The sequence below is a fragment of the Eutrigla gurnardus genome, assembly GCF_963514095.1.
Source record: "Eutrigla gurnardus genome assembly, chromosome: 7".
Classification (NCBI taxonomy): Eukaryota; Metazoa; Chordata; class Actinopteri; order Perciformes; family Triglidae; genus Eutrigla; species Eutrigla gurnardus.
Window position 1 is genome coordinate 25,602,940 of NC_139921.1, and position 13,280 is coordinate 25,616,219.

At 49.5% G+C, this 13,280-nt stretch overlaps 1 protein-coding gene across 1 annotated transcript in view; it reads left to right on the forward strand.

The window, feature by feature from the left end:
* The window catches only part of sptbn5 (spectrin, beta, non-erythrocytic 5), a 30,674-nt gene extending 18,234 nt beyond the window's left edge, over window positions 1-12,440 (forward strand). Inside the window, exons 48-75 of the mRNA XM_084013000.1 lie at window positions 72-193; window positions 445-607; window positions 690-878; window positions 2,128-2,205; window positions 2,336-2,508; window positions 2,647-2,737; window positions 3,144-3,290; window positions 3,386-3,523; window positions 3,721-3,888; window positions 3,963-4,051; window positions 4,478-4,664; window positions 5,016-5,084; window positions 5,168-5,311; window positions 5,391-5,587; window positions 5,663-5,867; window positions 6,126-6,305; window positions 6,392-6,547; window positions 6,625-6,842; window positions 7,031-7,220; window positions 7,304-7,480; window positions 7,687-7,794; window positions 7,864-8,607; window positions 8,697-8,765; window positions 9,467-9,544; window positions 9,692-9,783; window positions 9,973-10,089; window positions 11,145-11,407; window positions 11,471-12,440. Of these exons, the coding sequence (XP_083869126.1) occupies window positions 72-193; window positions 445-607; window positions 690-878; window positions 2,128-2,205; window positions 2,336-2,508; window positions 2,647-2,737; window positions 3,144-3,290; window positions 3,386-3,523; window positions 3,721-3,888; window positions 3,963-4,051; window positions 4,478-4,664; window positions 5,016-5,084; window positions 5,168-5,311; window positions 5,391-5,587; window positions 5,663-5,867; window positions 6,126-6,305; window positions 6,392-6,547; window positions 6,625-6,842; window positions 7,031-7,220; window positions 7,304-7,480; window positions 7,687-7,794; window positions 7,864-8,607; window positions 8,697-8,765; window positions 9,467-9,544; window positions 9,692-9,783; window positions 9,973-10,089; window positions 11,145-11,407; window positions 11,471-11,628 (4,710 nt within the window). The 3' untranslated portion in view covers window positions 11,629-12,440. The remainder of the gene's footprint in view (window positions 1-71; window positions 194-444; window positions 608-689; window positions 879-2,127; window positions 2,206-2,335; window positions 2,509-2,646; window positions 2,738-3,143; window positions 3,291-3,385; window positions 3,524-3,720; window positions 3,889-3,962; window positions 4,052-4,477; window positions 4,665-5,015; window positions 5,085-5,167; window positions 5,312-5,390; window positions 5,588-5,662; window positions 5,868-6,125; window positions 6,306-6,391; window positions 6,548-6,624; window positions 6,843-7,030; window positions 7,221-7,303; window positions 7,481-7,686; window positions 7,795-7,863; window positions 8,608-8,696; window positions 8,766-9,466; window positions 9,545-9,691; window positions 9,784-9,972; window positions 10,090-11,144; window positions 11,408-11,470) is intronic.
* Window positions 12,441-13,280: the final 840 nt, after the last annotated feature.

A 13,280-nucleotide genomic window follows, 5' to 3' on the forward strand; every position in this document is an offset into this window, starting at 1 on the left:
CCAGAGAATTTGGCTGAATCAAACTTTTAACTTTTTAAAGATTTGTCCCCCCTCTCTTTGTCCGACTCAAGACCCTGGAGAAGGAGGTCTCGGACCACCTGAAGGCTCGATCAGTGATGAGTGACAACCTGAAGAACAAACAGAAGGAGGTCCAGAAAGCTCTGAAGACTCTGGACAAGGAGGTGAAATTCAGGTGAGGGAGGTTCTGTTTTATTTATTTATTATGGATTTATTCCACAACTCCGTTACTCTGTCCCCCTGCTTCAGTACCACTCTCCACCTGAACTGGTACTGATGGACCGGTGGGGGCGCTGTTTTACAGAATAAACCTTATTTAATGCTGTTTAATGTGACATCTCAAAGAAATCACAAACTCAAGATGAGGGGACACCAGATTTCTGCATCCATATAGATTTTTTAATGATGGGACGTGGTTTTGTCCAGGAAGGAGAAGCTGCAGGAGGCCCACCAGCTGCAGCTGTTCAAAGCCAACCAGCGCCTCCTGCTGGAGTGGAGTGTTAAGCAGAGCAGTGAGATGGCAGAGAAGGGCCTCCCCAAGACCAGAGCTGAGGCGGACCGGCTCATAGAGGAGCATCAGGACTGGAAGGTGAGAGCCACCAGCTCCGTGTGGAGCTCTCCTGCTTCACTGTGTTTGATGCAGTAAATCGGATGTGGAACCGTGTTTCCAGACGGAGATTGACGCCCGCGCCGAGCGCATCGACTCGGTCCGAGACTTTGGTCTGGGACTGATCCGCTCGGGTCACGGTTCCAAGCCAGACATCCAGAAGGCCCTGAACCAGCTGGAGGAGGCTAAATCCGGACTGGACCAGGCCTGGCTGAAGCGCATCACGACCCTGGAGCAGGCCCAAAGCTTGCAGGTGATTTGAGTGTTGAGTGTTATATATATATATATATATATATATATATATATATATATATATATATATATATATATATATATATCAATATTAGGGCTGTCAAAAGATTGATTTTTTAAATCGCGATTAATCGCATTTTGTCCATAGTTAACTCGCGATTAATCGCAAATTAATCGCATTTTTTGGCACATTTTTTTTTCTTCTAAATGTACCTTAATGTATTTTTTTTTCATATTCTTAATACTTTTAACAACATAAGGGCAAATATACTTGATTTATGAAAATGTTTATTTAACACTTCAAATATCCCCTTACCAAAACATGGGATCAAAACAGGGTTATAAGAATATATCACAAACAATTAAAGTGAACATGTCACAGGAGATAAGTACAGTTAGGATATAAGTGCATTGGCTTGCAAGTGATATCTCAGACTGGACGTACTTCTATGGTAGCTCATTTCATACCCACAGTACGCGCAGATGACTTTGGTCTTATCGACTGAACCATCCGGCGGTCTTTTGAAGGTGAATTTGCCGTTCACAAATCGTACCTTGAAGGTACGTGTCCACAGGGGCGATTTTAAACGCGTGTGGACGCGCCGCTTCCCAGTATTGCACGCTTGGTGGGCTGCCACTAGAGGATGATTGACAGGCGCTCTCCTTCAAACAACAGATTTTTGCGAGGTACAGCTTCCCATTCATTGTCTATGTGAAAAGCTGTGCAATGCATTCTGGTAGCATCACGGCGAATGTCGAGAGACGGCGCGCGAGTTGGCCGCTCCTCATTTGCCTAAAGTTGAAGTCGAATCTACTCTATGCTAATCAGAGGCGCCTGGCTCGACTCACCGCCTCGGGAACGCTCGCAAAAATGTGTTGTTTGAAGGAGAGCGCCTGTCAATCATCCTCTAGTGGCAGCCCACCAAGCGTGCAATACTGGGAAGCGGCGCGTCCACTCGCGTTTAAAATCGCCCCTGTGGACACTTACCTTCTGGATCAAGACTACAGGTGCCACCGACGGCCATAAATCATACAATGCGCGTTTTTTTTTTTTTTAAATACCGAGCGTTAATCGCGCGTTAAAAAAATTAACGGCGTTAAGAGGATGTTGCGTTAACGCGTTAACTTTGACAGCCCTAATCAATATTAATATTATTATTATTATATATCAATTATATATATATATATATATATATATATATATATATAATTGACCAGAGCAGGTTAACGACTGCTCCTCCGTCCTGCAGGTCTTCCTGGTCTCTGTAGACCACTGTGAGAGCTGGCTCACCATCAAGGAGGCCTTCCTGTCCAACCAGGACCTGGGAGTAAGAACCACCTGTCTGATGGATCATTTAGATCATTTAACATAAAATAAAAATAATCCCTCGCTATGCACCACCTCCTTCTCCTCCTCCTCCTCCTCCTTCCCCTTCCCCCCCCCTCCTGTGGGTGCAGAGCTCGGTGACGGAGGTGGAGACTCTGCAGAGGAATCAGGTCCAGCTGGAGGAGGCTCTGGAGGCTCGGGTGGCCCAGCTGGACGAGGTGGACAAACTGGGCCAGAAGATGATCCAACAGAATCACTACGACTCCGACAGCATCGCAGCTAAAAGCAGAGCGCTCGCCGCCAGGTGATGATGAGGAGGATGATGTCATCAGATTGCCATACGACACTTAGAGAGAATAGTTACAGATACAGTTACCAGAAGCCTGAAAAGTCATCGAGTCTGTCTGATCACCTGTCTGTCTGATCACCTGTCTGTCTGTAGGTGGAGCCAGCTGCAGCATCAGAGCAGATCTCGTCGCACAGCTCTGGATCAATCACTGAAGCTGCAGCAGTTCTTGTCCAGCAGCTACCAGGTACTGGACTGGACTGGACTGGACTAGACTAGACTGGACTGGACCGGACTGGACCGGAACTGACTCTGCTGTACTGGACTGGACCGGACTAAACTGGACTGGACTTGACTGGACCAGACTCTGCTGTGCTGGACCAGACTGAACTAGACTGGACTCGGCAGAACTGGAGTCTACCGGAACTTCAGTGTACTCTGCTGTACAGGGCTGGACTGGACCGTACTGGACTGGTCTAGACTCCACTAGAAAATATCAGTTGTGCATGATTTGTATTCTTATTAATAATTATAATAAGTTCAATAAATCACGTTGTAACTTCAGGATTCGTGTCATCAGCTGCCTCAACAAACCACCATGTGTTTGTAGTAAGTGTGTGTGGTAAATGTGTGTGTGTGTGTGTGTTGTCCAGGTGTGTGTGTGGCTGAACGAGCGTAACGCCGTGGCGTTGGATGAGAGCTGGAGGGAACCAACCAACCTCCAGGCCAAGCTGCTGAAACACCAGAGCTTCGAGGCCGAGCTCCTCGCCAACCGCTACCGGGTGGACGCGCTCGCCAAGGTCATTAGAACGCTGTTTTATATATATATACCGGTAAACATACACACACACATATATATATACACAGGTGTGTGTGTGATTGTTGATGCGTGCAGGAAGCAGAGAAGCTGCTGTCTGAGTGTCGCTCGGCTGACGTGAAGGTCGGACTTCGGGTCGGAGAGCTGACGGACAGCTGGGACGCTCTGATCCACAACTGTAAGGAGAAGAAGAGCCGCCTGCAGGAGGCCTACCAGGTACACACACACACAAATAATTATAATTAGGATTATTTTATTATTATAATTATTATTTGTTCATTAATTATCCATTTTCTCCGTTTACTGTTTTCATTTGTAATTTTTCTATTTCATTTATTCATATTTCAATTATCCTTTTTTTCGGTTTCATGTATGTGTATATATATATATATATATATAATGTGTGTGTCCAGGCGCTGCAATTCCAGCGGTCATTGGATGACATGGAGGAGTGCGTGGCCTCGGTGGAGAGCGAACTGACCAATGAGGACTGTGGAAGCGACCTGCCGTCCGTCAACAGGCTGCTGAAGGCCCTGCAGGGCTTGGAGGAGGAGGTGGACGGGCACAGAGACCGGATCCAGGTTCATTCAGCCCTCCTCACTGTTCCAGACCGTCAGTGTAGATCTGATGTTCATCGTGTCTTCTCATCCAACAGGGTCTGGTGGACACGGCGAGGAGCTTCCACTCTCAGGGGAACTTCCTGGCCGAGGAGATCCAGATCAGAGTGGCACACACCATCAACAGGTCTGGACCTGCTCAGATCCCTTACTGCCGGGGAAGTACTAATACACACTGTGAAAGTACTCCACTATGAGTAAAAGTACTAATACACACTGTGAAAGTACTCCACTACGAGTAAAAGTACTAATACACACTGTGAAAGTACTCCACTACGAATAAAAGTACTAATACACACTGTGAAAGTACTCCGCTATGAGTTAAAGTAGTAATATACACTGTGAAAGTACTCCACTACGAATAAAAGTACTAATACACACTGTGAAAGTACTCCGCTATGAGTTAAAGTAGTAATATACACTGTGAAAGTACTCCACTACGAGTAAAAGTACTAATACACACAAAGTACTCCACTACAAGTAAAAGTACTAATACACACTGTGAAAGTTGTTCCGCTCAGAACTGCTGACAACAGGAAGTTTCCTCTTTCAGGTACAACAGTCTGGCGGAGCCCCTGCAGAGTCGCAGGGAAACCCTGGAGGCCTGGCAGGTTCTATTCCAGTTCTACAGAGACCAGGAGGAGGAGGTGGTCTGGCTCAGAGACAGGCTGCCCTCCATCACCGCCGGAGACTGGGGGAGCTCCCTGAGCAGCACCCAGCAGCTGCTCCACAAACACCAGGTGGTCTACGACTCACTGTGGTCCCCCAGAGGTCTAGATAGTAGCCAGATTAGTAGATTAGTCCAGAGACCAGACCAGACTATGTGGAGGAACCAGAGACTGTCTGTGGTCCAAACAACAAGGTCTCTGCTATATTTATGTCTAGATGACCTTATTTGGAGTGTTGATGGAGCAGCTACAATGTTAGCGTAGCCTAGAACCCATCAACCAGACTCCATTCAGAAAACAAGCACTTTAAAAGTAGTCAGGTTGTGGTCTTGCAGACAGACTTAAAAAAGCATGACTTTACACGTTTTACTGATGACGCCATGCTAAGAAACCTTTTGCTTGTTTATGTTGATTGTTTTTCAGGCTGTGATGCAGGAGATTACAAGCCGTGCCCCATTGGTTCAGGCAGTTCAGGAGGCGGGGCAAAGTCTGGTGAGGAGTCATCACTCAGTATTTAAACTCTGTGTTTTTGTGTAGTATCTACTGGACACTGGTCATCATGTTGCCCCTCTCAGGTCAGAGGTCGTCACTTTGCGTCTCACGACATCCGGGAGCGCCTGGAGGAGTTGAAGGGTCTCCGGGAGGAGCTGCTGATGGAGGCGGAGAGGAAGGGGAAGCTCCTGCAGGAGGCGCTCAACATCCACACCTTCCTCACTGAGGTAAGGAAGTGGTGTGCTCATCGGGGGGGGGGTGCCTGCGTTCCTGGTTTCTGTAAACCAGGTGTTTGCGTGCGTTTAGGTGTCGGAGCTGCAGCTGTGGTCGGAGGAGCAGCGGGCCGGTCTGGAGTCTCAGGACTGTGGGCGCAGCGAGGAGGCGAGCGAGGCCCTCCTGAGGCGGCTGGACTCTGTGGACGTGGAACTGGAGAACCAGAGGACGACGGTGGAGCGGCTGCAGGAGGACGGAGCCTTGCTGCAGCACCTCCAACACCCCAACAGGTAAACACAGGAGGTCTGAGGGGGGGTCGGCGGTCCACGTGAGGAATCTAAAGTAACGTGGTGTCTCCGTCTCAGCCACATGGTCGGCGAGTCTCTCCCGGGTGTCCTCCAGTGCTTCCAGACTCTCCTCCGACTCTCCGCCGCTCGCCGCGCTGCTCTGGAGGACCAGCTCCGCCTCTATGTGTACGACAGGGAAGCCAAAGAACTACAAACATGGCTGACCTCCAAGAAGACGGTGGCAGAGTCCAAGGACTGCGGACAGGATCTGGAGGATGTTGAGGTGGGTCACAAGGATATGGATCATCCTGACTCACATAACTGTGATTCACGATGTTATCCTGATCATCAAAATATGCTTAAAACTCATAAAATGGCACCTAAAGCATTCTGGAATCACTTGACATTTTGTTAAAAAACGAGTACGTTTGTTGCAAGTTCAAGTTCGCAATTTTCCCGATAATGGAAATTCAACAACGTGGCGTTCCGCTTTGTTAAAACAAAATAAAATACGTTTAGGCGTCTGTTCCTCCCCCTGCAGGTCCTTCAAAAAAAGTTGGAGGTTCTGGTCTCTGAGGTGTCCGGCCTGGGTCGGAGCCGGCTCACCTCGGTCCAGCAGCTGGGTCGAGGCCTGCAGCAGGATGGCCGGGCACGGAGGAGGGACGACGCCCTCACCGCACTGTGGGACCACCTGAACGGCAGCATCAGGACCAGAGAAAAGGTACAGCGAAAGACCTGATACCTGTGGTGCTTGAGGACATAGCAGAGTCTTGGTGGGGGGTAACGGTCTTGTCCTGTGTCCTCCAGGTCCTGCAGTCGGCGAGGGAGGTCCATCAGTTCGACCACGACGTAGACGAGCTGAAGGGCTGGATGGCAGAGAAAGAGGCGGTGCTGGACTCAGAGGAGCAGGACCACGACCTGCACTCCATCCAGACCCTGCTGAGGCAGCACGAGGCCCTGGAGGTACGGGGGGTGGGGGACACGTGGACTATTACTGATGGAAGTCCATGTGGTCTGACTTGTTGACGTGTGGCTCTCAGAGGGACCTGGTTCTGATCGCTGACGAGGTGACCCGGAGCCGGGAGGAGGGCCGGGCTCTGAGCCGGCGTCAGCCTCAGGCCAGATCCGCCGTGACCCAGAGGCTAGACGAGCTGACGACCTGCTGGACCAGCATCCAGGACAAGGCCTCCCAGCGCCGGTCCAGGCTGGGCCAGGCCGAGGACGTGCAGAGATACTCGGCCCGCTGGACCGAGCTCATGTAGGTCCTCCTCTGTTCTCCCTAGACTCATGTAGGTCCTCCTCTGTTCTCCCTAGACTCATGTAGGTCCTCCTCTGTTCTTGCTGGACTCACGTAGGTCCTACGTGAGTCCAGATGTATTGTCTATGTAGATGTATTGTCTCGTCAGCGCTTTCATGTCCTTGAAAGACTGGATGTCTGTGTCTCAGGACTTGGCTGAGGGAGATGCTATCTCTGGTCCGAGGGGAGGTGCTAAGCGTGGAGGGACCGGACCTGGACCAGCTCCTCAAGAAGCACGAGGAGCACCGGGTCCAGCTGGACCGGCAGCTCGGGAAGTCGCAGGCCCTGAAGGAGGAAGGGAGGCGCCTGATGGAGGGAGGAAACTTCATGTCCCCGGAGGTGAGACAGGTTCACACAGTCGCCCCGACCGCATCTTCTTACTCTGACGCCTGTCTGGTCTGGTCTGGTCTGGTCTCCTTTAGGTGGAAGAGCGTGTCCGGGAGCTGGAGGAGCTGGAGGAGCGGGTGGAGGCAGTCTGGGAGGAAACCAGGCTCCGGTTGGAGGAGGAGCAGGAGGTTTCTCTTCTGCAGAGGGAGCTGGAGCAGGCGGAGCGCTGGCTGGGCTCCTACGAGAGCACGCTGACTGCCCAGGACTACGGGGTAGGTAGAGAGGACTCTGGGGTAGGTCTGGAAGACTCTGGGGGATGGTCTGGAGGACTATGGTCTGGAGGACTACGGGGTAGGTCTAGGGAGGGAGGGAGGGGGGGCCACAGAAAGTTGGTTGTGTTTACTCTCTGAAAAAACAGGTACCAGTCTAGTCCGGACCCCCTTCCAGGGTCTGAGAGCTTTGTGTTTTGTTCCTCCAGGATTCTGTGTCGGACGTTCTGGACCTCCTGAAGAGGCAGGAGGACTTGGAGGCCATGATCCAGACCCAGAGCGACCGCTTCGTCGCCCTGCAGAAGAAGAAGACACAGGTTGGTTGCTAGGTGACCGGACTGGACTCGTGTGTTTCCCGTTCTGATGTTTTCCTGTCTTCTCCTCAGAGGGAGGCCAGACTGGATGGACCCGAGACCCGCAGTGGGGGGAAACCTGCAGCCAGGGTCTCGTCACTGAGGAGAAAACCATCAGATCCAAAGACCTTGTCCTCCAGAGACCTGGTCCGTCGAGTCAGCAGCAGGAGGACGGTCGGAGCCGTCGGATCCTCCATGCTGGACAGGAAAACCAGTCCCCCACCTAGCCCGTCTTCCAGGCTACACCGCAGTGCCAGCAGGACCACCTGGGAGGTGGGAGAAGAGTCCAGCAGTCCTCCTCCTGCTGGCGTGTTGCCATGGAAACGCCCAACCAGCCATAACGTGACACCTGGCGTTCCCGTCAAAGCATCACCTGACCCCTCCTCCTCCCCGAAACGTCCTACGTCTCCTCAATCCGCCATCTCGTCTTCGGCTCCCGAGGAAGACCGAGGTGGTCCCAGATCCAAACCCCCTCTGGCTCCCAAGCCCAGAACCCTCTCCACGTCTGGACGCCGCTCCGAGCCCCCGAACCCACCCGAGAAGCCTGCCGCCGCGACACCTGACTCCTCTCCGCCAATCAGAGAGCTTGTTGCTCCCACCAAGCCGCCGCCACCGCCACCACTCGTAGGAAGATGTTCTCCTCCTGATTCGCCGCTGCCTCCCGATTCTCCCCTGCCATTGGCCGCCGAAGCTCCGACTGCTGCACCAATCACAGACGAGGACGCAGCATTAGCTGACCGCGCTCCTCCGTCTCCTACCAACAGGAAGTCAGCGGAGGTAAGAACTCTCAACCTGCCGACTGTCTTTGGCTTTTGTGGTTGTTATGGAAATTGAGTGTGTGTGTGTGTTGGTGGTGGTGTTGCTAGGTAACAGCAGAGCAGCCAATCAGGATGGAGGGGATGCTGGAGATCAAACTGAAACAAGGAGGCAACAAGGTGAGAATATAAAATCAGAGGAGACTCGTCTGGGATTGCGATCAAAATAATTCCGACAGTAAAAAACAAAAATCAAACAAATGTTGAGATTATTATTATAGTTGTCTAATTAATTAAAAAAAAAATGAAAGGCGACTTGTTCCAGTGGGAATAAGGAGCCAATCACACGGCAACGTGACACCAGGTGTGCGATCCTCTCTTACAAAAGTAAAGATAAACTTGTCAGCGACCGGCATGGAGTCCCACTCGGCCCTGACAGCCAATCAAATACAGCAGGGGGCGGGGCTTTACTACTCAACTACTTCCTTCCTGTTTTGATGGCGGGAATGGATGAAAGGTTGATATTAGTGGGTTTTTTTAATCAGGAGAAAATCTATATTTGGGTTTTTTCCCAGCTCATCCTTGTCCTTCGCTTGAATCCACATTTGATCAGCTGGTTGATGATGTCACACGCCCGTTTTGAAGACGTCTTTCTTGGTTTTATTGATGTCAAATGAAACACGATGATCCGTCTATCAGCTGTGATCCGGATCAGACCGGAGACAGAACCACTGCATGGATCAGAAGGACTTAATGTCGTCTTTTTAAAGCAGAAAACAGACTTTTCTGTATTTTCGGTCCAGGACATTTCCGAGCTTGTGCGTGATTAATAGTAATAATAATAATACATAAAAGCTTGTCTTCCCACGCTCCTCCTACAGGAGCACTGGGAGGAGGTGTTCGCCGTCCTGGACGAAGAGACGCTTGGCCTGTTCAGAGACCGAGCCGCCGCTGCAGAGGTACCAACTCATTATTCATTATTATTAATTAGTAATAATAATGTATTTCTTTTACTAAAACCCTGAAAATGTATTTATCTTGAAATATAATAAATGATGACGGTGGTGATGATGTGATGTTGATGATGATGTGCTGCGGTTCCCCAGAGGGCCTCTAGGTGGCCTCCTATCAGCGTGAGCGGAGCCGTGTGCAGGGAGACCGCCTCCTACAGGAGGAAGGAGAACACCTTCAGGCTGATGTGAGTGAGCTGCGTTCAGGTGGCGTCGTAGATCAGAACGCTTTGTATATTTGAAAGTTACAAACTAGCAACAAAAACATATCATGTCATATCGCTACATCGTCAGAACCCGTGTGTTGTGTGTGTGTGTGTGTGTGTGTGTGTGTGTGTGTGTGCGTGTGCGTGTGCGTGTGCGTGTGCGTGTGCCAGACCCGAGGACGGCAGTCAGTATCTGTTTGCAGCGTCCAGCAGAGAACTACAGCAGCTTTGGTTGAAGAAACTACAAAACCGTTCAGAATCTGCCGACAGCGACTCTGGCGACTCAGGGTACAAAAACTCACACGTTGTACTTTAAGGTGTACTTAGAAATACTAGTACTAATACTACTACTACGTCTCTCCTGTAGCCCGGTTCTTAAAGGACTACTTCCCAGGTGGAAACATGAAAGTGGGTCATTTATGTGGTCGAAATGTAAAATACATTTAGAATCTGGTGCCTTCTTGACTGCAGGCAACTCCCACTGATGGTGGATATTGCTTTTAGTTTCTGCAAGTTGGGTCCCACCACTGGTCTGTAACAGGTCTGTAATCTCAGTGGGTCCCACCACTGGTCTGTAACAGGTCTGTAATCTCAGTGGGTCCCACCACTGGTCTGTAAACAGGTCTGTAATCTCAGTGGGTCCCACCACTAGTCTGTAACAGGTCTGTAGTCTCAGTGGGTCCCACCACTAGTCTGTAACAGGTCTGTAGTCTCAGTGGGTCCCACCACTGGTCTGTAACAGGTCTGTAATCTCAGTGGGTCCCACCACTAGTCTGTAACAGGTCTGTAGTCTCAGTGGGTCCCACCACTGGTCTGTAACAGGTCTGTAGTCTGCAGACGGTGAAGTGTCCCTTTCAGATAAATCTCTTTCAAAAGAGTCAAATCTCACATATATCAGTGATGAACTTAAACGTTGACGCGTTCCTGCTTCTTTGAATGAGAATGTCGTCCTCGCCGTGTGATTTGGAGCCGGACATCCATCTTCGTTTTCCGACTCGTCAGGTATATTCACTTTCACATGGGAACAGCGTCACCATCGGGGGGCGGGAGGTTATACGTTAAAGATCTGTTCCGTTTTTATAGCTTTAGCTAAAACGCGTTAGCTCATTGGCATTAGCATGTAAAATCTGAACGCATCAACGGGTCAGAATTCTTCTAGCTCAAAACGAGTAAATGTAATTCATCCCACTAGCTAGGCTAGCAGTTTCCCTTTGCAGCGAAACATGTCGGACTATTACTTAAACGTGTCAAGGTTTGCTAGTTAGCCGATGTTAGCCGATGTTAGCTGATGTTAGCCGTGCAGCTAAAGCTTTAGCTTCTGAAATGTTGTCTCGTTGTTTCAGGAGAGTGTCGTCGGTCGACCTCACTCTGGAGAAGCTGGCCGAGGCTCTGGACGACGACCCGCCCTCCACCAGACCGCTGAACGGCAGAGGTGAGAGCCTGGAGAGGCAACCATCCACAGAGGGACCACCACCCCCCAAACCCCCCCACACATACTACAACAAACACCGCTACGGGGGGGTCCGGGAGGACCAGGTCAGGGAGGACCAGGAGGACCAGGTTAGGGAAGACCAGGTCAGGGAGGACCAGCAGGACCGGACCACAGGTGAGACGACGCAGTACGTTCTTCAGCCATAACCAGCTTATCAATGTTATTTTGGCCCTGCAGGTCCAGGGAGCCGTCAAAACCGGCCCCCTTCCACGGCACCTCCTCCTCCCCCCAACGCCCAGGACCCCCCCACCGAGACCCCCCATCTGACGGAGGACCAGGCCGGCAGAGACCGGTCCAGGAGGAGCGTCTTCAGGAAGTTTTTCACCAAGAAGTAAAACTTTATTGACGAGTGTCTCCGGGTCTCTTTCCTTCTGCAACGTGCTTTTAATCTGGTAACTCACAGGAAGTGCTCACTAGAAGACCAACTAGGTCTTCCTTTTTACCCACGCTGCACCTCTTCCTTCCGCCAAGTTTCATTAAAGTCAGGACCCATAGTTTTACCGTAATCCTGCTGACAGAGGGGCAAGCTGAACCAGTCCAATAAACAAAACCTTTACTCAAGGCCCACTTACCAACTTTCTCCTCCTCCTGAGGAAGGAGATTAAAAGCTCAGGAAAAAGCTAGTTAATGGACCTCCAGGTTAATAATAATAATAATAATAATAATAATAAACGTTGTGTTAGTCCGATCCAGGTCCAGGTTCTGGTCTGTGAAGCAGAGAGACAGGCGGATGTTTATAACCGCCTGAATATTTCTGATCTCAGACAGAAAATCAATAAGTCGATCAGATCTTTAAGTCAATCAGAACAATAAGTCCATCCGATTAATAAGTCAATCAGATCAATAAGTCAATCAGAACAATAAGTCCATCCGATTAATAAGTCAATCAGAAGAATAAGTCCATCAGATCAATAAGTCAATCAGATCAATAAGTCCATCAGATCAATAAGTCCATCAGAACAATAAGTCCATCAGAACAATGTATCGATCAGATCAATAAGTCAATCAGATCAATAAGTCCATCAGATCAATATATCGATCAGATCAATAAGTCCATCAGATCAATAAGTTGATCAGAACAATATGTCGATCAGATCAATAAGTCCATCAGAACAATATGTCGATTAGGGAACACTGACGTTTGAAGTGATGATGTCATTGATTAGGACGCTGTTGAACGTTTTCAGGGTTCTCAATCAGAACGTCATGTTTTTATTGATTACTGATAGATATTGCGGTTCTGTGTTTACAGCAGTTTATTAAAATGGATCCATAGTTTAATTGATCTGCACTGAATGTTTTCATTAAATGTTTCCACATTTCATCGACGACTCCCTCACTTTATTGATCTATTGGATTATTGATCCGGCGTGTCAGTTTTAATTATTCTATTATGTTTCTTGACTGTTGCAGTACTTTTGATTGTTTACTTTTTGTATTGATTAGTACGAAGCTGAGTTTCTTGCTAACTTACTCTGGTATTAGTACTTTTACTGTAACAAACTATTTTTACCCTGTGATATTAGTACTTTCACAGAAACAGAGTATTTCAGTGTGGTATGAGTACTTTTACTGTAGCAGTATTTTTACTCTGTGGTATTAGTACTTTTAGTGTAACAGTATTTCACAGTGTGGTATGAGTACTTTTACTGTAGCAGTATTTTTACTGTGTGGTATTAGTAGTGTGACAGTATTTTAAGTAGTATAAGTACTGTGTATTCTAGCTGTTGAGGCAGATGCTGCAGTTCCTCTCGCCGCCTCACGGTGTCGCTGTCGGAGCAGTAATGCGGCTCCTCCGCTCCTCGTCCCGGAGCTCTCCGGTGAGTCCGCGGCCTCCAGCCGGCTGATCGTCCGGTTCCCCGTTTTCAGAGCTCCGCATCGATCCAACGATTAACCCCGCGGAGCCGCACCGCTAACGATCCCTCCGCCGCAGGACCTACTTTCTTTAGAAGTGGTTGTTCGTTTCTCAGACAAACTAAAGACTTCG